Genomic DNA, 25,807 nt, shown 5'->3' on the forward strand with positions numbered 1-25,807 from the left:
CATTCAGAGTTTAGAAGGAACTGGGCCTGCAGACCAAACTGGGCTTTATAATGTGAGTTCTGCTACACCCATTTGGTTTCATCAAAACCTCACAAAAAGTTCTTTCTCCTCTGTTCCTAAACCAAATTTCTTGCTTCCAAAAAAATAGACTGGGGCTGACATCCTGGCCAAGAGAACACTCTAAAGATGCAGTGTGCTGGGTGCTAGGAGGAAATCTCTTGATCTTTCTAAGCTTTGATTTTTCAGGTCTTGTAAAATGAAGGTGACAGTACTTGCAGCTCAACACAGCTTTAAGTCAACAGGCCACAAATTCCAGTACTAACAGTGACTTTGGTAAGCTGTTAATTAACCATAACCTTGGGCAAGCTGTTTAATTCTCTTGCATCTTCTGGCTCATGTTCTGAAAAGCAGGAATAGTGACACCAGCCATTCAAGGGTGCTGTTCAGATTAAATGAAAGAACAAAAACAAACTGCCTGGAATAGGATTTAGCCACAAAATTTGTACTCAACCACTTCAAAGGTTACTATTATTGCAGTAATCAAATTCTGAACTCAAAAGATTGAAAGAAATAACATGCTAAAATGTAAAGGCATCATGTAAATTCTCAATGGTGTTTATTACTTCAATGATAAAGACTAGACAGGGGAAATCACTTCCCTTCCCATAGGCAAACATGCATGAAAAATAGTGTTGTTTTTAATTAACAATGCAAGCACATAAACTTGGTATACAGAAAATTTCTCTTCATTTCAACTAAAACCTATTCAGCCCTCATTGAGCCCCAGTTTCCATGAATTAAAAGGGAATGGTTTAAACTTGAGTTCTTAAAGTCAACAATCTAATTTTTTTTGCTTATTTTGGGGCCACAACAGCAGCACTCAGGATCACGCCTGTGCTCAGGGGTCATTCCTGACAGTGTTTAGGGATCATATGGGGTGCTGGGGATCAGACCCAGGTCAGCCACCTGCAAGGCAAACCATTGTACTATCATTCCAGCTCTAAGAAGTTCACAAATTAAATCCATGCTGCCAAGTGCTATTACCACTAGTCAGCTAAGATTATTTAAATATAAGTTAATTTAAGTTGAATAGAAAGTCAGTCCTACAGTGACACTAGTCTCAAATCCAGTGCTCCAGAGTTACACGTAACTCATAGAAACAAGATAGCATCGCTATAGAACATTTCCATCATCACCAGGTACTTAATAAAGCAGCCCTGGAATAATTCATGACATTGTAATGCGGTTAGGGCTTGAACAGTGTTTAATAACAAAGAATTGAAAGAGGAAGGTTAAGTTCATGTTCTTGAATGGAGTAAGTGTTCACTGAAAAAAGGTGATCTTTTGGGACATGAGCACATGGAGAAAATATAGAGAGAAGGGTAGGAAGATAGCACAGAAGGTATTTTGGGGCCCTTGCCTGGAGCGATAGCACAGCAGGTAGGGCATTTGCTTTGCACATAGCCGACCCGGGTTCGATTCCTCCATCCCTCTCGGAGAGCCCAGCAAGGTACCAAGAGGATTCCGCCCACACAGCAGAAACTGGCAAGCTACCAGTGGCATATTCGATATGCCAAAAACAGTAACAAGTCTCATGATAGAGACGTTACTGGTGCCCACTTGAGCAAATCAATGAACAACGGGATGACAGTGCTACAGTGCCTGAACCAAGAAGATGAGTACAGAAGAGAATACAGGTATCACTAAAAACATTAGCCAGATTGCAAAAGGCTTGAGTCAGCATAAAAAGGCAAATGATAAACCAAGTAGAACTCTTTAGCATGTAAGTGAGGGGTTCAAATCTAAAATCTTCATGATAGAGGGGTGTGGCTTGTCAGTAAAACACAGACCTTGCATGCATGTGACCCTGGGTTACATTTCCAGCACAGAAACAACAAAACGAAAACACAATCAGGGGCCAGAGCAACAGTACAGTGGGTAAGGCACTTGCCTTACAAGCCGTCGACTAGGGTTTGAGCTCTGGCACCTGATATGGTCTGCCGAGCTTGCCAGGATTAATTGCTGCATGTAGAACCAGAAGTAAGCCCTGAGCACCACCCCAAAAACCAAACAACAATGACAAAATGATCAGGGCTAGAGAGATAGTACCAATAGACGGGATGCTTGCATGCAGCCAACCTGGATTTGATCCCCAGTTTCCCATATGGTTCCCCAAGTCTGAGCAGGAGTGGTCCCTAAGCACAGAGCTAGGACTATGCCCTAGTACCGCTGGGTGTGGCCCCCAAACAAAAACAAAACAAAAACGAAAGAATATTAAACAGGCTATCTCACACCAAAGTAGTAATCAGAACAAACAAACAAACAAGCCAAGCAAACAATAAGACCCACTTACCTCCGCTCAGCAATTTCATGACGAGCCAAAGTTCATCTTTGACCACAAACGAGGTGTAATAGGTCACTACATTGGGATGGCTGCACTGACTCATGGCTTGAATTTCTTTCTAAAAAGAGAGTAAAACATGACATAGCACCACAGAGTGAACTCAGAAAGCAGAACATAGGTGAGCCACAAGTGAGCCACAGCGAGCCCTGCTAAAAACCTACCTGGGAGGCTGTCTAAACCGCTCTGCAAAGAAGCTACAGCAAAGGGAACTGTTTGGCCTCATTAGAAGAAATTTGCTAGGATTAGAAGGGGCTCCCCAGAAGACCAGAGAGCCCTGTGGACCAGCCCTGAGACAGAAGAACTTCAGATCAGCAGGCACAGCACCCAAATAAAAGCCACTGTGCAGTCACCAGAGAGATCCTGCGACTGATAACCAAGGGCTTCTGCTGAGAAAAGACCTCAACAGAGGGTGAGTTAATTAGGAGATGTGGGCCCTGATCTGTATCCTGGTGGGTCTTAACACTTCCTCCATCAAATTGGGAGAAAACAATCTCTTTGGTCCCTCAAGACTGCTGTGATGGCAAATGAACAAATAAATACAAAAAAGCTAAAGAATCATTTCCCAAACTGTGTGTCTGTGTACGTGTCTGTGTGTGTGTGTCTATGTGTAGGGAGGAAGGGGAGAGTTGGGCCTTGAAAGATAAGCTTGGGAAACATCAGATATGAAATCTTACACTAAAAGCACCAGAGAGAGCCAGGAGATAGCTCAAAGACTGGAGTCCATGCCATGCCAGGAGCATGCCCCTGGTTTGATACACGGCAGCACCTGGTTCCCTGGGCACTACTGTGTGTAGTCAAGGAAGCTCTGGGGCACCCGGCACTGCTGGGCCTAAGCATTGAACCATCCAGCCTCTTCAGCTGGAGCAAGTACTATCTGTACCGCCACCACCCCCTCCCCAACTGTTCCTCCTAAGCACTGCTTGGGAAGCCCCCAAACAAAGAATCATGGGGAGTATTCTCTGGATTGCCAAGTATTCAAGTATTGCCAAGGTTCTGATAACTCCTGCAGTAAGCTGCCGTAATTAAATCCACACTAACATTAGATGAAAATAATGCTTTTGTGAATCACTGGGAATATTGGTACTGCCAAAGCTTCTGATAAGTCCTATAGTGAGATGCCATAATTAAATCCACACTAACGTCATAGGAAAATAATGCTTTTGTGAATCACAGTTTTAGAAATACTACTCAGCTACTCTCGATAACACCTCCCCCCACACACTAAAAAAGGTGTTCTTTTTTTTTTAATGTTTTTGGTTTGGGGGCCATACCCAGCAGTGTTTAAGCCTTATTCCTAGTTCTGCACTCAGATATCACTCAAGGGACCATATGGGATGCCAAGATTGAACCTGGTCAGCCATATGCAAGGCAAACATGCTATTCATTGTACTGTTGATCTGCCTGCCCACTCCCCACCCCAGTGTTTCATATACACATGCTTTATTAAAGCACTCTTTTTTTCTGCAATATTCCAGTTCATATCGGATTTGGAGTATTATTTTTAAGTGATGCCAAATGTCTCCTGTATAGGTCCGGTTAAATACTAAGCATCAATAAAATCTACCAGGTCAACGTAAGTCCCTTTTAAAGTGCTATCCAAAAGCACAAGAATCAGGGCCAGAAAGATAGTACAACAGGCAGAGTGCTTTCCTTGCACATGGCCAGCCTGGGCTAAATCCCTCATACCCCTTATTGTCTTCTAAGTACAACTAGGAGTGGTCCCTGAGCGAAGAGCCAGGAGGAAGCCCTGGACACTGCCAGGCGTGGCCTCCAAACAAAAACAAAGCACAAGAATTACCCACTAGTAATTGGGTACTAATTTATTTAACTAGTTAAATAACCCACATCATTAAAAAGAAGCATTTTTATCATGTTTTCATGATAAAAGAAAAATGCATTTGGGGATCATGCAAATAGTCTTGTAACGGCTTATAACAAGCTTCTAGTTAACTAAATTGACTTAAAGTTGCCCAGACAGAATATTCTAATTTGTTATAGATATCAAGTGCTATAATCCTCAAATTACCAAGAGGATCCTAGAGGTGAAATAACTTGGCCAAAACATTATGGTATGTAACTCATATTTAATTCTTTATATTTATTGTTGTGGGCGGAGCGATAGCACAACGGGTAGGGCGTTCGCTTTGCACTCGACCAACCTGGGTTCGATTCCTCTCAGAGAGCCCGGCAAGCTACCGAGAGTATCTCAGAGCCTGGCAAGCTACCCGTGGCATATTCGATATGCCAAAAACAGTAACAAGTCTCACAACGGAGACATTACTGGTGCCCACTCAAGCAAATCGATGAACAATGGGAGGACAGTGCCATTTATTGTAGTATGCATCTGGCCAAAAGGATTAGCTTCTAAGAAACTCTCTCATTTGTTTATATTTTTTTTCATTGTGTTCACATTTTTTCCTTCTTCACTTTTATGATCTATTTCACTGACTACAGGCTTCCGAAATCTAACAGTTTTCAATTCAGCAACTCCCATTCAGTAAATAAGACCTGAAACCCAATGGAGGTCAGGTTCCCATCTGTTTTCTGCTGTTGGCTTTTGACACTAAGTTGCTTCTGAAGGAGAAATGAACACTGTTCAGGCCCTGCCTGTTCCAGCATCTGCTCAGGGCAGAGCCAGCCTACTGGGAATGCCAGCGGCATTAGGTAGGGTCCAGTTGAAACAGATGCCCCTTGTTCACAGAATGGAGAGTAATGTTTCTGCAAAGCACACATGCTCCACATTCTCACCATTTTTTTATTCAATGTAAATGAATGCCTTTCCAACGCCAAACTTCTAAATCATCAATCAAATTGCACAATAAACAACCAATGCTCATAGGAGAGAAAATTCTTCTGCATTGAAGCAGAGCTGGGTCAAAGTCTGGAAAAACACGGTTTTTAATTCTTCCATTGAAATAGTTGGTGTAACTTCCTACACAGAGTATCGTATTCGTATTATAGAAAGCACATGTATGTGCATGCATGCACGTATGCATGCATGAGTGTGTGTATGTATGTGTGTGTATGTGTGAGAGAGACACACACACTTTTAATTATGGATAAAATGTATCAAATTCTGTTCCTTCAAAGTTTAAGGTATCAGAGGATTTAAATGTCCTGAGGATTTAAAAGAAGAGAATCAAGGGAGCACAGATACTACCCTCACCAACACTTCTCCTCTTAAGAGCAGTGTGAGGGCAGATGGAAGAACAGGTGGAGAACTGGGAGGGTCTTATGTTGGTCTAATTGCACAAACCACATTCTTGCATGCAGCATCACAGCCTCCCATCACCACTCAGCTCAAGGGCTCAGCCCTCTCCTGCCTACAACATTCACTCACCTGCACTGCCTTTCCCTGCAGTCTGGCCTGTAAAAGACACAATGAACCCTGCCCTGAGGGAGAGCACGGGTCATTCTGCCTTGGGTTGTGTGACAGTGCTCTCACTGAGCTTTCATGAGTACTATTTCCACAAGCAAGGTTACAATTATAAAGAGGAAGAAATCAGTGCTATCCAACCCTATTTGAACATGGTGACATCAGTGTATACTACCAGTGACTCATATTTGGATGTAGCTAAGGAAACAAAAATTGCAGCCTTGGTGTCAATCTATTGATACATAAATTTAAAAAAAAAAATTTTTTGCTTAGTTGCCTTCCAGGAAGCAACAAAATTCCTCTTTATATATTTACTAGAATCTGAATGCTTGTGTAGCCCCAAATTTCCTCAGTCATTGGTATTAAGAGGTGGAGCTTCAAGGGGTGATAGATCATGAGAATGTGAAGATTAACGCACTGATAAGAAGACCTCCCCTCTCCACGCCCCACCCCCACACCATGCAGTTCATTTGCCCCGGGGCCATGTGAGGACACAGAAAAGCATGCAGCCGGGAAGAGCATCCCTACCCAACCACCTGGCCCTAAGCAATACCTTCCCAATATTTATAAGAGCTCCATACCACTACCCTAGCATTTTTGTTAAAACTGTCCAAACAGACCATGACAAATGTACAGATATTTCATTTATGTATTTATTTATTTAACTGTTTTGGGATTACCCCCAGCAGTGCTCCAGGCTTACTCCTGGCTCCACACTCAGAGATCACTCCTGGTGGGATCCAGTGGAGCATATGAGGTCCTAAGATTGAAGCTGGATTGGCTGCATGCAAGGCAAGCACCCTAGCCTCTCTCCTCTCTTTGGCCCCTTAATGCTTCAAGTGTTGAAGAATATTAATATGTCTCTGATCGAATAGACTTCCCACCAAACAATTACCCTTCATGTCTTTTCTTTTCATTTTTTGGAGAGGGGGCGGAATGGCTCACACCCAACAGTGTTCAGGATTTACTTCTGTCTCTGGGCTCAGGGATTACTCCTAGCAGTCCATGCACTGTGCCAAGAATTGAACTAGAGTTGGCAGCATACAAGGCAAGTGCCTAAGTCCCTATCCCTATATCTCACTTAAGCCCCCCTCCTGAACCACCACCACTATATTTCTTTCCAAAACAGGGATTAGGAGATGGAGAGATGGCCAGAGGTGATCCCTGAGTGCAGAGCCAGGAGTTATTCCTGAGTATTAGTGGGAATGGTCCCCCAGAAAAATAAAAACACAAAACAACCAAAAAACAGGGTAGTTATTCAAAATATTTTTAAAGAGTCTGGCAATGGAATTATCCAAGCTGATCCCAGTGCCTAAACTTTGCTCATGTGGGTAGGCAAAGTCATTTGTTCCCAAACATGATCACTAGTTTTAGTCCCTACAAATTACTGCCCAAAGATTAATATAAATGGAGAGAAATGCTGAATCTGATTCTTCTTACATGAGGAACAGGTTCTAACCCTCTTGTCCCTTTATCAGGACATCACCATCACGGAAGCAGTGCCAGTGAGAACAGCACCGCTCAAATGCCCGCAGGTCACGGGGTAGAGGTGTGAACGTGGATCTGGTGGGACTGGGTGGGACCTGCCAAGCTGCAGTTCTCACATGTGTCACGGGGATGCTGATGTTGAAAGCGGACACCACTGGCGGGAGCAAAGAGGACCGAAGGGACCCACAAAGAGGCTAGGAGGTTCAAGTCAGAGTGCAGGTGCAGCGGTACTGCCTCGGCAAGCCTGAAAGGCTGGGGCGCAATGTTGGGAACCAGGGAGACTGAAATATGAAAGTGGTTTCCACAGCACAGATGTAGGATAGAGGGTGCGGGAAAAGAAAAAGAAAGCGAGAAAAGCACAAGGCCAAAGTCGGGAGCGCTCAGGAAACTCTGGAAATCAAGGCAGCACCCAGCTGCCCTGCAGTTGTCAGCCAGGGCCCTGACCGGCCCTGAACACCAGCCGGTCTTCCCCAGGCTTATGTCTGCTCAGCAAGCTGCTGAGAAATTTCACAGGAGTGGGCAGTGGACCCGGAAGGGGGCTGCAAGGAAAAGGCCTTCCTGTCTGCTGAAATGCGGCAGCATCCCTCCCTGGGCTGGGAGCCCTGTGGGTGGAAGATAGATCAAAGCGGGAGGCGCACACATGCCCACAGCCCTGCCAGCCCAGCCCAGAGTGCCCGGCCACGGTGTGGCCAGAGAGGACCTTTTGGGTATGGTGGGGGATATGAAAAACTTCAAACATCCTACCCTGGAAATATGATAGGTTAGGTGGGGGAAGAAACACCGACACCTCCAAGAAATAAAAACCTGGGAAAATGAGAGGAGAGAATTATACAGATATTTACGAGATACTGTCTAATGCGGGCTGGAGCGATAGCACAGCGGTCGGGCATTCACCTTTCATGTGGCCGACCCGAATTTGATTCCTCCACCCCTCTCAGAGAGCCCGGTAAGTTACCAAGAGTATCGAGCCCATGTGGCAGAACCTGGCAAGCTACCCGTGCATATTGGATATGCCAAAAACAGTAACAATAAGTCTCTCAATGAGAGATGTTACTGGTGCCTGCTCAAACAAATCGATGAGCAATGGGATGACAGTGACAGTGACTGTCTAATGCTCTTCATGGCCTTTTGTTGGAGGGCTGGGGGGTCAGGGGTCAACCATACCCAGCAGGGTTCAAGGCACTGGCTCCATGCTCAAGGATCACTCCTGATGGGCTTGGGAGACTATTTGGGGTTCTGGGAATTGAGCCCAGGAACAGCTCGCTGTATTATCTCTCCAGCCCCATTCATGGCCTCTGTTTTCCCTTAACCATCCTCTCCCCCATGAAGACATTTTTCCTATAGGGACCAAAGAAGTAGAAGCGATAGTATGGCAGGTAGGGGGCTTGCCATGCAGTCTCAGGCACCACATATGATTCCTGGAGCCCACCAAGTGTGATTCTTGAGCACAGAGTCAGGAGTAAGCCCTAAGCACTGCTGGATGTTAATGCCCCTCCCCAAAAAAATATTTTTCCTACAAAAGTACAGAGTATGAGCAAAGACCAGGTACCACCTAAAAAGAGCTAGAGCTAGCTTTGAACTTGTTTGCTTTTCTGTAAAAGGAGCTTCATAATGCCATCTACAAAGGACTGCTATAAAATTAGCAGAGTGCCTAGTTCAGAACATAAATGTTAGAGGTTAATCTCTTCCTAGTCAATTTCTTCTTCGTGTGTGGGCATCCCATTTCTTTCTCGACACTGATTACTAGTCTCCAGTGTGTCAGGTTCCTTGACTAAGCCTCAGGCACAGAGAAGAAGGTGCTGGTTCTATCCATCACCTTCTCCTGCAGATGCAGAGTGCTGGATGCCTGCTGGCTCAAGACAGGGCTGGTAACACTAACAGCGCATTGGCCATTGGGCCATGACTTTTTAGCTGTATTTCTGAGGACACGGTTCCTTATTATATTTCTTTCTGATTATTTTCTGTGTGTCTAATTATGGTAGGCTTTCTGTGTCCTAGTAAGCTGTTGCAAACCCTCTTGGAATCAACAGTCTAAATATATATTTCGGGCTGGAGCGATAGCACAGCAGGTAGGGCGTTTGCCTTGCACGCGGCCGATCCAGGTTCAATTCTCAGAATTCCATATGGTCCCCTGAGCACTGCCAGGGGTAATTCCTGAGTGCAAAGCCAGAGGTGACCCCTGTGCATTGCCGGGTGTGACCCAAAAAGCAACATAATCATCATCATCATCATCATCATCATCATCATTCATCTCATAAAATATATATTTCAAACAAGTAAAGGATTTGAAGATGGAAGAATCACGAAAAAGTTAAACCTTAGTGTCCTTCTGTCCCTGAAACTGTCAGAGTCACATGGCACTAAAAGGAAAGTTATTCCTATCGTTGAAAGGGAACAATTTAAATTGACTCTGACTTCAAATGATTAAATTATGCTTAGCCAAAGTAGCACATTTTCACAACTTATGCAAATACTAAATAAGTTCTTCTTTATCTGATATTGGTGGCAAAAATATCCCCCACTGCCTTGGTTAAGAAATCAAACCTACTCAAGCTCCAATATCACGTGCAGTGAAATCTGAGCAGATGCTATTTCTAACTTTATTCTGAAGCAGTGGTTCTCAGCCTTGGCTGCACATTGAAATAGACTGGGGAGTTTTGAAAAATACCAAAGCCTGTATACCAGCCCCAGGGACACTGATGTAAATTGGTTTAGGATACAAACTGGGAATGGATTTTTTCAAAAGCTCCCAGGTGATTTCTACTGTGCAGCCAAGGTTGAGAACCACTGCTTTCTAGTTAAGCCTGAGATGTGTTATTCTGGTAATGAAATGCTGAAACATCTACCTCCTGGGTACATTTATACATTGCAACAGCATCGTAAAAAAAAAAAAAAACAGGATATTTATATTATATTAAAATTTGATGTACAGGTATCATCAAATAAAACATATATTCTCACATGTGAAAGGTAGACAAATGCATCTTTAAAATGTATGTGGTACACTCTAAGCTTTGAAAGAATTCCTTAAATGACAGGAATTACATCCTATAAAGAGATAAATTGAAACAGTTTACAGAAACCATCATTCTCAGCCTTGCACTTCCCTAACCTCAATATCATTATGAAGGGCAACCTCAAAATATTCACATGTAACCCAATACTGGAATGTGGCTGAATAATTTTTACAAAGAAAAAAAAGGCACATAAACTTCAACCATTACAAATGTCAGCCTAGAAATGGAAGAAAAAGACTGACAAAGTCTTTGGAAGACCAGTGAATTTTTTTGGACTGTCATTTTCAAACTTAATAAAAATAAAGTATGACAAGATTCTTTTTAATTATAAAACATTATTATAGGGAGAGGGTAGGCTGCTTACCTTGCATGTAGCCAACCTGAGTCTAAACCCCCTGCACTCCATATGGTCCCTGGAGCACCTCCACGATGCCAAGACTAGTCCCTGACTGCAGAGCCAGGAATTAGCCCTGGGTGAGGCCCTCCACAAAAAGAAATTATGTGTGCATCCCGGAGACAAAACAAAAACAATAACAAGTTACATACTACATATTATAACAAGTTTTTGCCTCTTTATTTACTTTTTTTGGGGTGAGCCTCACCCAGGAATGCTCAAAGGCCACATCTAGAGTGCTCGGATTCAAAATAGAACTAAAGTAAAGCTGCAGCCACAGCCTGAGAAGCACGCTAAATAAGCAAGTGCCTTGGCCTTTGTCCTATCTATCAGGACCTGTTATTTTAGAGTAAGAGTAGCAAAAGGGAAAAAACTATTCAAAAAGTAAGATGGGCTGGAGCAATAGCGAAGCAGACAGGGAGTTTGCCTTGCACGTGGCCAGCCCGGGTTCGATTCCCAACATCCCATATGGTCTCCCGAGCACCACCAGGAAAAATTCCTGAGTGAAGGAGCCAGGAGTAACCCCTGTGCATCACCGGCTATGACCCAAAAAGCAAAAAAAAAAAAAAAGAAAGAAAAAAGAAAAAGTAAGACAAGTATTCTGATTTGTACCACATAGAAATGAACCTACTAATGTCCCCTTCCATTTAGCTTTGTAGTTAGTTTTGTGTGATTTGGTGTCTGTACAAGTACAGTCCAAATGAAAGCAGAGTAAGAAATTGGAAAAAATCTAAATTTTCTGAAGACAGGCAAACTTTTTTGCTTTTTTTTTTTTTTTTTTGCTTTGGGACCCCAGCCACAAAAGTGCTTAGGGCTTACTCCTGGTAATCTCAGGGGATCATTGAGGGTGCCAGAGATCGAATCCAGTCGAACCCAGCACCTTACCTCCTACTGGAGGTATCTCTCCGCCCCCAGGGAAACATTTTTAAGAAATTTTAAAAGAGGGAGACAAGATTTCGTTTTTGCTAGTATTTGCAGAGAAAAGTTAAAATTGGAGAGAAAGCCATTGTAAAAGGTATGATAGGAGTTGGAGGTGTGTAAAATGCTTTAAAATCAGCAGGGAGATCACTGTGGGCAGGCAAATACCTACTCGCTAACGTTCATACTGGGGACCTACTTGTCATATTATGATACACAGGTTTGACACTTCTGATAAGTTCTGCATTAAAAACCTGAAGATTTCTGCCTGGAAACTTAAAATCCATTGATATAATTATTCCTTTAGAAGAAACAAAGAGAAGGAAAGGATAAAGAATAAAAAACACTAAAACAGTGAAGTTAAAATCCAAGGGGAAAACTCAATACTACAGAAAGATATTTTCTTTCAGAACTGACCCCCCTCCCCCCCCCAAAAAAAAGCATCTTCACTAAGCACTTGAAACAATTCCTTATGGATTCTGTTTGAAAGCTTTCAGGTTTTAAGGCCACCACAGAATCTGAATTCGGGTTAGTCTTCAACAATGCTATTTGATTCGTTAACTGCTGTGACTGGCAGAACTGGGAAGAGAAAAGTCCAAGACCTCATTAAATACAAAAGTGGGCAATTATTATCAGCCGATTTATGTAGCTGAGAACCAGCACGCCAACTAACTTACAGCACAGCTGCTATCTCTGGCTTCATCACCAGATGAAGAGAATGAGAAGTGGAATGTGTCCTTCTGGCAATCGCCCTGTTTCACTTGGGGTACACACTGCAGTTTGGGGAGTGGAAACTGCCCGACACTCTCTTTCTTACTCCCTGAGTATTTGAGAGTCCTCCTTTTTCAGCAGCAGCTTAATTAACTGTGGAAATACCCAAGCCAGGATGAGAAAGATAATAAAGGAAAGAACAAGATCATTTGTCTCAACTCAAGCAACATTTTCCAGAAGTCTGTGAGGATGGCAGAAGTGCGATACAAAAACAATATGGTGGGCAATATAGAATACTGCCTATAGTTCTTCCTTCCCTGAAAATTACTGTGTGTTAATTTCCTTGTTACTGAGAATGTGTAAATCCATAAACATGTGTCCTGGCAATGCTCACTTTTACTCGCTCTTTTGAGAAATAATGAGATGCTAATCACACTAGTAAATTAGTTCTAATAAATGCACGAGAACACTTAAGAGCAAATTAAACTGTGTACAAGTAAATACATACTCTTAAATTAATATAACTTCAAAAATAAAATTGTTTTGCAACTGTTATATTTATTCTCTTAATTTAAAAAAAAATTAATACTTTCAAAATCTCCCATCCAGCTTTCAAATGGACTGCACTTGGGGAAATCACCACAAAATGATTACAAAGCCAAGTAGCAAAAGGCAGATGACATAAGAACATGTAATGCTTGTTATCTGAAATGCTCAAAATTGCACTACTGTTAGTGAAGTAGGCAAGTATTTTAATACTATAGCAACCCTGAATATAAAAGACTACAGGAACCAACCAATGCAGCCTACTACCATATGTAATGATATAGTATTTTTTTCCACAATAAATAAGATCTGCAAAAGAACTAGTATAATCACAGAGAATGGTGAAACCAATGCAAAAATGCATGTTTTGTGCTATTTAACTTTTTGGTGCGTGGTCTTCACCCACTAGTGCTGAAGGTGGGGGAAGGGGGGTCTATTCCTGGCAGTGCTCAGGGGATCATGCAGTACCCAAGACGGAACTCAGTCCTGCAGCTTAAAAGTATGATTTATAGCCCTCAAGGGAGGAAAAAACCCATATGACCGGAGAAACAGCCCCAAATACTATTATTGAATTTAAAATTATAGTATGCTATGTCAGAAAGTTATTAGGAGATAACTATTCTCTCAAATGATCATTAGACAAAGCAAATATGTAGAGCTATACTCTCTGAAAGAACTTATTAATCATAGTTAATTCACTGATTTGTAGAGGGAAGAAGAAAGGGAGGGAGAGAAAGAGGAAGCAAATAGCAGACCAAGGGAAATGAGAATGAACAATAAAATAACACTGTAGTGGAAAACAAAACAATGCAAAGACTCCCCCTCCCCCCCCAGGATAGTCACCTCCTGATTTATCTACAATACTGTCAATGAGAAAGAGAAAGTTCACTATAAAGATGTAAAGATGATGCCGAAAGAGAAAGGCAAATGCCAGATTTTTTCCAGTTCAGGACTGAGACTGGCAGGGGCTAGAGTGATAGTACAGTGGATGGGGCATTTGTCTTATATGCAGCCAGCCCAGAGTTCGATCTCCTGCGTCCCATGTAGTCTACCACCACCATCAGAAGTAAAATTTCTGAGTGTAGATCCAGGAGTAACTCCTGAGCATCGCTGGTGTGACACAGGAAGGAAGAAAGGAAGAAAGGGAGGGAGGGAGGGAGGGAGGGAGGGAAGGGAGGGAGGGGAGGAAGGGAGGGGGAAGGAAGGGAGGGAGGGGAGAAGAAGAGGGGAGAGGAGGGGAGGGGAGGGGAGGAGAGGAGAGGGGAGAGGAGGGAAGGGGAGGGGAGGAGAGGGGAGGGGAGGGGAGAGGAGGGGAGGGGAGGGGAGGAGAGGAGAGGAGAGGGGAGGAGAGGGGAGGGGAGGGGAGGGGAGGGGAGGGGAGGGGAGAGGGGGAGAAGAAGTTAGTGTCTAAAGGCTGAGCATGCAGGAGGCCTGATTCTATCCCTGACACACACACATATTCCAGCCCCCCAGGAGCAAGACACAAATACTGAGCTGGGAATAGTCCTCAAGCACTGACAGGTGTGGCCCCCCAAACAACAAAAATTATGAAGTCAGCATGTTTGAAAACTAAAGACATCTCCCAGAGAGTGTTAAACTATAATCAATAATTTATACCACTGTCGGTTTGAAATATTTGGAGTCAACAACAAAAGTAGGACTAGCAAACCTCATAAAGCACACAGGTTTAATAAGTCAGGATGGAGTGTCTAGGTTAAATGGTCAGTAATACAGAACATACCATTAATAGCCCTTTGGCTTCTGGGGGAAAATACGAGAGGGGTGGGGTGGATCACACCCTGTGGTGCTCAGGAGTTATTCCTGACTCTGTACCCAAGAGCACCTATACCCAGAATCCTATATGGGCAACTGATGAGTAGGCAATAAATTTTTACAGTTGTTTTTACGTTAAGTCTACCTTGGCCTCCATCTGTATTTGATAGTAATGATGTGGTTAGTAACATGTCTAGGCTAATAGGGGGAAATTTTTGGTATAATACTGACAAGAGAGCAATTTTTTTGTCATGTTAATAGGATTATACCTGATGTTAGGAGATTCCTTGTGTAACTTCTCGGGCTGAGAAATGGAACAAGGGATTCCCCTTGTTCTTGGGGGATCATATGTTATGCCATGTACAAGATACACCTTACCTCATGTACTATCTCTCCAGCCTACCTTCTAGAAAAAAAAAAAACAGCAATGTCATCATACCCAGATGATCTGGGTATAGTAAAGGTCATATGAAATTATAAAAGAATAGGTGCCAGAGATAGTACAGCAGGTAGGGCACTTGCTTTATATGTTGGGATGACCCCAGTTCAATCCCCAGCACCACATGTGCTTCCTGGAGCACTGCCAAGAGTAATTCCTGAGGGGCTGGAGCGATAGCACAGCGGGTAGGGCGTTTGCCTTGCACGCGGCCGACCCAGGTTCGAATCCCAGCATCCCATATGGTCCCCTGAGCAACGCCAGGGGTAATTCCTGAGTGCAGAGCCAGGAGTAACCCCTGTGCATCACCGGGTGTGACCCAAAAAGCAAAAAAAAAAAGAGTAATTCCTGAGCACAGAGCCAGGAGATACCCCTGAGCATCATCGAGTGTAGCCTCCCAAAGCAAAAACAAACCAAAAGAAAGAATATGTAGGAAAAAACTTAAGAGAAATTAAATTTTGTCTTTGTATCATTATGACAAGTGATACAAGCGAAGTTTGTGAAGCCAGTGTAAATATTCAAGGATGTTCTGATTTAATTGCTATTGAGCTAAAATATATTTTCAATAAGCTTAAGAGTTTCAGCCTCCCCTACAGATACCTGAAACTCATCCTTTTTAATGAGCAGCACATGATAGAAACATGTCCAGTATCACTGTATCACTGTCATCCCGTTGCTCACCGATTTGCTCGAGTGGGCACTGGTATCGTCTCCATTGTGAGACTTGTTACTGCTTTTTGGCATATTGAATACACCACAAGTAACTTGCCAGGCTCTGCTGTGCAGGTGGGATACTCTCGGTAGCTTCCCAGGCTCTCCAAGAGGAGCGAAGGAATCGAACTTGGGTCAGCCACATGCAAGGCAAACGCCCTACCCGCTGTGCTATCACTCCAGCCCATGGTAAGCATATAGCAATCAATTAAAGAATAATTATTATAGCTGTAACTCCATAGACTTTGAGGAACATTACAATACTTACTTCACCCACACAGCATATTTTATCTAGATTACTAACCATTAACACCAGTGATCACGCCTCATATTTCTTTCCTCCCTTCTTTCACAGAGAAATCAACACTGAGATTTTAACTCCACTTCAAAACTCTCAACCACCGAGAACAAAAGGGAATACCCTGCCACAGAGGCAGGGTGGGGTGGGGGGAGATGGCGTTGGGGGGTGCGAGGGATGCTGGGTTCATTGGTGGTGGAGAATGGGCACTGGTGAAGGGATGGGTTCTTGAACATTGTAAGAGGGAAACGAGCATGAAAATATCTAAATCTGTAACTGTACCCTCACGGTAATTCACTAATTAAAAAAATTAATTAATTTTTAAAAAATAAATAAATAAATAATAAATAAATAAACTCTCAACCACCTTCACTCCTTCTTCACTCAAACCTAGAACAAACTCCCCAGCCAGAGGAAAACTGGTGGAGAGTCTCCACCACAAAAAAGCAGAGTCCAGAGATCCAACATCAGAAAAGGCTGTATCACACCTAGCCTCTCTGTGAGCACTTGTAGTGGGAGCCAAGACAAAGGTGGGTTGGGGGTTGGGGTAAGGCAGGGAGTAGCAGGTAAAAAGTACCAGTCTCAGGAGAGGCTCAGTCTAGTGACAAGTGAAGAGCTGACAACTGTCACGTCCATGTCCTCACAGCCCCACAAGATAAAGGTTACAGTGGCTATTATTTCCTATTAGAACAATGGTTTCCAGTTAATAAATGGGGCAGTTAGTGCCACTATGCAGAGCGCCAACCTGAATGGACTCCACCTATGTGGAATTAAAGTATTAGCAGGATACCAGATGTCCAAACACTACTGAAATAAAAGAAGTGTGAGCAACAGCAGTTTCAGAGCCTGGAAGGATTGCAGCAACTCTCTTCCACCCAATCTCTTATGCAAGGAACTGAGGGCCGACTGTACTGTCAATTCCATTTCATTTTGTCTAGGAAGGGTCTGGGAGTAGGTACACCCAAAAACACAGCTGCCACTCTCTCCTGCCCTGTTTCACTCCACCCCACCACCTACCTCTAGAAAATTACATTAGAAGACAAGGGTTTAAGACAAAAAGAGATGAAAAAATGAGCTGATACACCTTTTAAATGATGATGATGCCTCTATATGTTATGAAAATGACATGGGCATTAAGAGAAACATAAGGATAAGAGAAATAAACTGACTGCTAATAAGATGACCTCAGATTGAGCAAAGCCCAACAGTGTCAGCCCTTCTCTTGACAGCTCTCACTAAGTTCTGAGAGCCTCCAAACTACACTATTGTGTTTCCTGGAAGCAGGAAAACCGAGGAAACGTGACTGGATGATCTCCCCGATGATCTCACTGGGCACACATGCACAGTCCCCATCAGTGAAGACTGTCGACTGGGGAAAAGCAAGTAATGGGTAAGTCAGGAAGGCTTTGGGCAACTGAGAGTTTGGAACATGGCAGAGACCAAAGTATCTGCCTAGAAGGCTGATTCCCAAATTATCTGTCAGGTTTCAAGTACATACAAGCCTTATACATATTCAAATAAATATTCTTCGGGTAGCAAAAAAAAAAAAAAAAACAGGACTAGGAGACGTCCAACAGAGCATCTCAATCAAGTACAATTATCTTGAGCCAATTCTTGCATGATATTTCCAAACAGTGATTAAATTTAAATGTATACTTGTGTGCGTGTGCATGTGTATTAATGTATCTTCAGTCCAGACACAGTGAAGACTGTTAAAGGGATCTTGAAGAGCTTCCAAGTCAACCCTCCTTTTAAATAATATGGAGCTGTTAGGTAACTTAACTAAAGTCAAAAAAGCAAGTTAGTGGCAGAAGCAGGACCGGACTCTCCCTTGAGTTTGCTCAGTGCTTTTTCCATTCAAGGAAAGTGACCTTGAAAACTGGTCAGATGACAAAGGCATAATTTTTCTGGTCACCCTGAGAGCAAGTAACAGAAGTATACAGTAATAGTTTTAACAAAGCACAGCTGAAATTTTGAGAAGGAAAACATTTATGCAAATGTTTTACATTAACTTTAACTTGTGGTAGCTCTCGCTATAATCTGAGTTTTAACTAGCAATCTGTTCTTTCAATCCCAGTGAAATCTATGCCTCATGTAGCCTAATTTAAAATGTAAGGCCAAACGTAGCTGGAAAAGTACAGCTTTATCCTGGTACTTAATTTATACTATAGTGTACTGTAATTAAGCCTGAAATAAAAGCTATATTCTGAGTAAAGACAAAAAGCTCTTGTTAATGACATTCCATTCCCAATGTAGAATATAACAAAAGGCTTCTTCATTTGGAGCCAACTGTCATTATACTTTGTAGTTTGTATGGAACTATTGGACTAATATTTGTACTGGGATTAGTATTGGGATAACCAGTCAGTTAACTCCTCCAATGCAGTTGTCTATTATCCTCAATTAAATGGCCAAAAGGGGGAGAAAAAAGAAAGAGCATTAGCAGACAAAATGACAACTATGTTTATGAGATTAAACTCTCAACCCTTCACAGATTGCTGGGCCACTAATAGCCACTTGCCAAGTTATGCATTTAATAATGAGTCAGTCCAAAAGCAAATGTTCATTCTACCAACCAATGCTACTATGGTCGTAACCATACTAACAAACACCAATTATTTATGTAATACTGCATTTCAGTCAGAATACGAAATACATGGTTGCCATGTATAAAAACAAACAAACCTTTCTTATTAGAGAAATGCAAGCTATCTGGCAGAACTTTGAATAACTAAAATTTACAGGTGGTGTTAATTTATTGAAGCCAAAGTGACTAACAAGCTGGAGAGTAATTCCTGTTTGTGTCATAATTCTAGACTGTGTGCCAAAAGCTCACTGTTTGACTCTGCACTTGGTTATCATAGAACTGTAGGTCACCCTAGTCTTCCCAAGTTTTATAAAATGCAGTGTCAACATTGAGACTATCCCCGCCTGGAGATTATTAGGAACAGGCAAAGCACTCGTTGTGGAGCAAAGTAAACTGTGCATTCCACAACACGATCATAAGGGGCAGTATAAACCATCAGGGAGAAAAAAGCAGTGTATACTGCTTTCCAAGAGACTCATGCGTCAAAATCAGAGACAACACCAAGTTGCCTTTGCTCTCTTGTCTCCTGCTTCTCAAACCCAATGTCACACACACACACACACACACACACACACAGAGTTCAGTGTGGGTTCAGAAAGGCAATCATGGAGGGCAGGGAGCTAGCTCAAATTACTATGTGGAAAGGCCTGAGTACAGTCACTGGCACTGCATGGTCCAACCCAACATTACTGGGTATGGCCCTGGTGGCCCTCAGCGCCTCATCACCAGGCCAAGCTCTATATTGTCACTATTGTCACACCAAGGGGCCAGAGCAATAGTAGCAGATAGGGTGCTTGCTTTGCACACAGCTATCCTGAGTTCAATGTCCAAAACTCCATATGGTCCCTGAAGCATCACCAGGAATGAACCCTGAGCACAGAGTCAAGAATAAGCCCTGAGCACTTCCAAGTGTGACTCTAAATATTAGAAAATGAAAAAAATAAATAAATAAACTATCCACCTAGCACTGCCCCAGGAGGGACCCTAGACCCTCTAAACGCCTATGGGGAATGTTCCTGTATAAGAAAATAAAGAGTTGTGATTGTAACCCAAACAGGAAAACTTGTAACTATCTCACAGTGATTCAATAAACTATTAAAAAGAAAAGAAAGAGTAAAGGAAAGCAGGCCATGATATCTGCTTCACTTTTACTTACTAATAGTTCGTCCATACTGGTCTGGCATTTTTCCAGGTTGATCCGCTTTATTGCTACACGTTCTTGCCTGGGTTTGCACAGAGCGGCCTGAACCACAGCGGTAGCTCCACTGCCTGAAACGAAATGAAAACAACATACGCGATCAAATGGCATGCAGTCTGGCTTCGGTCTGTGACCCCCTTCAACAATAAATAACATGTGTTTGCTTTTTAAGTCTTCTATTCAAAGTATTTAAGACATTTCCACCTGACACCCTTTCAAGAGTCCCTTAAATCCTAAAATAATTATCAGGGGAAGGGAGAAAAAAAATGGAAAATTGAACTTTTCCAGAGGGTACAATTATCTTCCCACCAGAGGCTGACAAAACTGCACAGTGACCCAGATCGAAAGAGGCCTGTACAATAGCATGTTTACTGCTGCCAGGAATAAAGGCTGAGAAAGTGACTAACGGGGACATGGACATAAACATCGATGACAGGCATGCAGGCCACAACTATCCTCAGGCCCTGCTCCCTTTCTTAGGAGCAGTGTGCCTTCACAATCTCACCAGCTCTTCTTGCATTTCATCTCACACCCAAGGCTGGAGTGTCAGCCTTTCCTCTGTCAGGACTTCCATGAGATGCTGCGGTGATGTGTCTGTGCAAAGCACGCTTTGAGCTTATTTATTTTAAGACTGCTCTACAATGAGAAGAACAGGAATCAACCTGAGTAGCCACATGTTAAAAGCAAGACTTTCAAGGAAGCCAAGGGAAATGATGCAAATGTGTAATTATCGAAGCTCTCCTCATTCATATGAATTTCCCATTTCTGAGGTTGCGTGATCATTAGCTAATGTACCCAAGCTCCTAAGAGACAGAGTCATGTCATTTTTCCTATTTTATAAAAGCAAAATGCAGACAAGTAACGATTTGTGGCAAAGCACAAAGAGCACCTAATCGGATTTATATTCCACCGGGCAAAAAGAACTCCAAGTTATAGCATTTCAATTCTGCAAATAATACCAAAAATCTCATTCAAGTCACACAAACCCTCTACCAGTGCAAGACCGCCAGTGAGAGGAACAGCTTGTACCCAGGACTGTGCAAAAAGGATCCAGATGGGACAAAATATCCTCTCCCTGAAGCTTTTCCTCTGATCCTACCTATCAAGTCAAAAAAAAAGCATCCAAAAGGCAGAGAAAGCACCTTGTAAGAAAGGAAAAGAGGTGTTAGCTTTCCTTTGTACCTGATTTAAAAAAAAAAAAAAAGTGTGGCCTTTCTAGAAAAACGGAACTTTCTCTCTACCAACAAAGTGCCCCAGTGGGTGTCTTTGGAGTCGGTCCTGCCCTTTCTTCAGTCCTGTACTGTCATTATCACTCTGGCCCCCAGACCTGCTGATCTGAGCAGATCATAACAATGCTCCAAATCTAGTGCTCCAATCCCAATTCTCCCTTGCCAGGAAGTTCAAACTCTTTTGATCTGGAAAGAGACTCCATCATGAAAGGTAGAAATTTTATTCCATAGAAGTCTCATCATAAGACTTGCCCCTGTGTCATGACTAGCCTCATCTTTTATGTGTGAGAAAGCTGGGACTCAGAATGCATGCCTGCAGCTAAGTCAGCTGAGCCCGTTGTCAATGCCTCCCACAAGCTGGAGCTCACTGGCCCCTTCCTCACTTGGTCTGGCCTTGCTAGGAAAGTGTCCTCTCTGACTGCCCAGAATAGATATCGCCTAGAGGGAAGGTCTCTGTGGGCCCCTCAGGAGCTGTCAGAGAGAGAACTATTGTCAGAAGCCTTTTCACCAAGCCTGCCTCTCTCTAATCTCACTGCTCACTCCATCAGCTACTGCCCCAAGAGTCCCCTTGGGGTTAGCCTCACAGAGCCCTTTGGATCATGGCAGGCTGGGTTCAATCCAGAAGGCTCTAGATAACAGAGCCAAACACTACAAAGAGCCCTGCTGATAGCAAAGTGCATTTTCCAGTCAAGGTCTCCAGAACAACAACAGCAACAACAAAAATCCCATGGCTGAGAGTGATAACTCGCTCACTAGCACTGGGCCAGACAGGTACCCAACAGAGAAACCAGCAAGTGTCTTTACCTAACTGTTGGTGGGAAGTCATTCTCAGCTCTAGCTTCTATAAATCTACCACCAAGCCCTGTCTCTGCCCCCCCCCCGCCTTTCCCCCACAACCTGCCATGCTTATAATTGGTATTCTAAAACAGTCTTAAATCAGGGAACTGCAAAGAGAAAATATGAAAACAAATTTGCAAAAAGGACAAAACAAGTGCATGTAACTCGGGGCTAGCACTACATCATCGGTTACACCCCAGGCTATCACTATCTCCTGACTTCCACCCACGCATGCAAGACAGACACAAGAATTCGAAAAGAGAAGGTGCGGTGGGGAAAGTCCTTTAATAGACCTTTACAACTAGGAGTTGTTATTGCTTTACAACCTCCGCTGACTAAAGAACAACTGGTAGCGTCACAGGAGGGACTATGAAACTCGGTGACAGGAAGTCACTGTCACCGCATGAATGGGCATAACCACTCATTAAATAATCTGGGACACATTGCTTGGAATCCCAAGCTTTCTCACAGCAGGAAGAGAGCTCAAGAATGATGTGAGAGGTACAGGGAGCCTTCAAAACCATCATGTCCAACCCTTCCCTCTCTGGATGAGAACGAGAAGGAAAGAGAGCTCTCACCAGAAACCAAAACAGCCAGCACATTTATCCAGACTTCCCAGCCTACAGAACTGCAAGAAATAATCAGTGCAGGTTGTTTAGGATGACCAAACTACAGTATTTTGTTATGGCAGTCTGAAGCAACCTTGCAAAAGCCTTCCACTGTCCATTCGAAGTCACTCCGCCAATCCCACCTATGATAAATTAGAAGGTCACAGAAACTTCCTCCCTGGGTCCACACAGTAATCAGTAAGATTTAACCGAACCAGGGTTTCTGCTGGGTCACTGGAATTCCCCCATTTTAGGTGCATAAAAGCCTTGAAAAAATTAGATAGGGATTGAATCCAGTCCTGGTACTGATTCCCTTTGTGATGTTGGACCTAATTTCTATATAAATTTCTGTTTCCTTAATGAACACCTAATGTCTACCTGCAAGTCTGAAGAGCATAATGTTTTCACTTCCCCTCTGGCAATTGCTGCTTATATCTGAACATGAAGGGATATCTGAAGTTTATATGGCTCCCACGGAAACTAAGGAAAGCGAAGCAGCTCTGGGTAGGTACTAAGTTTCACTTTTCTTACCAGGAAGATTCAGTTGGCTTGGAAGCGGGAAGGGGAAGATGAAACTGGAAAACTAAAGACCAAACGATTGCTAAGGTTTGACAGAGCATGACGGGCGTAAGAATCTATGAGAATAACCCATAGAATTCAGGACCAGTTTCAATTTAATATTCGACCACTAGACTTTTTGCTGATGGTATTCCTTCATATCTAAACTACAAGAAAAATGACTTAAGAGTCGTTTTTCCATGCAGACTGTATGAGTGAGTTCATATACTAGTCCTGCCACAAGCTAAAATTTATGCTGAGAAGACTTCTGAGCTTCTCTCTGTGTTCATTTATTTATAAAATGGGGACAATGAGCGTGAAGCTCATGGAACAATTGTGAGGAATGAATGAGTTACTATATGGAAAACCTTTGGAACCATGCCTGGGGCATAGGAAGCACTAATTAAACTGCAGCTACTATTACTCCTCAGGGAAATCCCTTTGGATCAACGTGTGCATCGCCAACTTGTCATTTAAGCACTGTTTCACAACGGTGTTGGACAAAAATTTATTCAGCCCTTCTTCCCCTGCTGAATATTTTCATTACCTCCAGTCCCAACCCCCGCAATATGGGCAATGCATCAACAAACATCTGATACTGCTAAAAATCACTTAATTCGTCCTAACGAATATTCTTTATGTTAAAGTTAGGAACTGGCCCTCTGTCCACTTACCCTTTCTCATAAACATCAGGACTTAAACAACAAACTGGCTAACAAAAAGGTATTACATTAGCCTCTGACAAGCAAGGAGGTCAGTGGAAGGGTCTGTCACCACATCCTAAATGGGTGAGCGCTGAGCCACCTAAGGTTGCCCATCTCTTAGCATGGGCTCCCTAATGATGCTCACTTTTTCTTTCGCAGTGAACAGAGTCAGAACTGTACCAGGCCTTCTACGTAGAGGTGATACTTGATGGCAGTGATTTTTCCTACTTCCCTCTTGTCCACCTTGTCCTGTGTTCTTACAGTAAGTGACCCACCTCAAACCCACGAGACAAGAAAGGCTCTACCTTGAGAACACTGACTAGTGTAGCAAATTTCTAACTTTTGTAAAATACCTAAAAATCCAGAAATTTGTGAGCTCTCTCCACATGACCAAAGTTCATTCAACTTTCAAAATATAAGAAAATTATCATGAGTCACATTAAAAATCAGATGATAACTCACTAATTTGCCTCCCTGCATTACTACCCTTTGGCTTAAAAACCTAGATATTTCCTGACCAGATCACTGTCACTGTCACTGTCAACCCATTGCTCATCGATTAGCTCGAGCAGGCACCAGTAATGTCTCTATTGTGAGACTTGTTGTTACTGTTTTTTTTTTTTTTTGCATATCTGATATGCCACGGGTAGCTTGCCAGGCTCTGCCGTGGGGGCGAGATACTCTCAGTAGCTTGCCAGATAGCCAAATTTAAAATTATTTATTAGACTGACTACATATGTGAACTTGCCGTTCTTCTATATCAAAAATGGCCACATTTCCTATGGTTCACCATAGTATGTAAGCACACTCAGGAGACACCCAAACTTGGATTGCTATCCCCATCAATCTCCCATCTCACATAAAAGAAAACCATCAAAATTATTCTTTCATCGTTTGTGATATGAGCATGTACACAGTACATTCTCAAGAAAAACACAACAGAAACTGGTTATAGATAAACCGGCTTTAGGTGTGAGTTATTGAATAGATTCTTTTCTAAAACAGGCACCATCACAGGCCTGTGTACATGCTATGCACATTATGTGTACACAAGTTAGGCAGAGCAAAGTCATGTCTCATAAGGATGTTGCAGCAATATTCAGAAAGAAAAGATGCAGGGAGTAGAGGGAAGGGGAGAGGATGTGGAGGGAGAGGGTGGGGGAAGGGAGAGGGAGGGAGGGGAGATGATCATCGATCGAGGTAAGATGGAGAAGTGGCCACTCAGACAATGTTCTTAACATTTCTCCACTAAGCCGGATAAACTACCTTACCTAGGAAAGCACAACTTGCTAAAAGTCTTTAGAGGTCACAGACCTCAACAAAATAAAGCAGCACTTGTATGTAACTCAGCAAGAACCATCTGATAATGCCACAGAAAAACAAAACGTAGCCTGGGGTTCTGATTTTAAGAGTGATAGAGGGAAACTGGCATGTAGAATCAAATTGGAATGTATGTCAGTAAACTCACCTTGGACCTTCAGCGACATCCAAACTAACATTTTTTTTCCTCAAATGGGGGGGGGGTGAAGAACTCTATACGACACTTACCAAACTCAGCAGATCTATGGATGAAGCTTATCTAACTCTAAGATAAAATTGATGAAAGTCAAAATGTATCATTACCGGAACAGGTCAATTTTAGGTACCAGGTTAAAGAGGAGTGCATGTATGCTAGATAGAGCTTCTCGATCTGAGACTCTATATTTCTGAATGATCCAAAGTAGATCATCATGCATTCAGTGGGGTTAGGAAGCGAGCACGGAGCTCAGGAGTACATGATCTGGGACCCAAGTCTGGTCCCTGTGCCCTGCCAGGGTGACCTTGGGGTACCAGTAGTGCAGGACCTGAGCTGCACTGAATTCTTGGATGCTAATATTAAACTCCTGACCTGGTTGCCCCCCAGTATCACTGAGAGTGGCTCTGGGACCCCAGATCACTGTCTAGAGGGCTCAAAAAATAATCACTGTGAAGATGATGATGATGATGATGATGATGATGATGATGATGATGATGA

At 42.9% G+C, this 25,807-nt stretch overlaps 1 protein-coding gene across 1 annotated transcript in view; it reads right to left on the reverse strand.

The window, feature by feature from the left end:
- The window catches only part of STK39 (serine/threonine kinase 39), a 296,613-nt gene that overhangs the window by 216,959 nt on the left and 53,847 nt on the right, over positions 1-25,807 (reverse strand). The window contains exons 2-3 of the mRNA XM_055122270.1: positions 19,816-19,928; positions 2,354-2,462 (exon numbers count right to left, since the gene is read on the reverse strand). Of these exons, the coding sequence (XP_054978245.1) occupies positions 2,354-2,462; positions 19,816-19,928 (222 nt within the window). The remainder of the gene's footprint in view (positions 1-2,353; positions 2,463-19,815; positions 19,929-25,807) is intronic.

The sequence above is a fragment of the Sorex araneus genome, chromosome X, assembly GCF_027595985.1.
Source record: "Sorex araneus isolate mSorAra2 chromosome X, mSorAra2.pri, whole genome shotgun sequence".
Taxonomy (NCBI): Eukaryota; Metazoa; Chordata; class Mammalia; order Eulipotyphla; family Soricidae; genus Sorex; species Sorex araneus.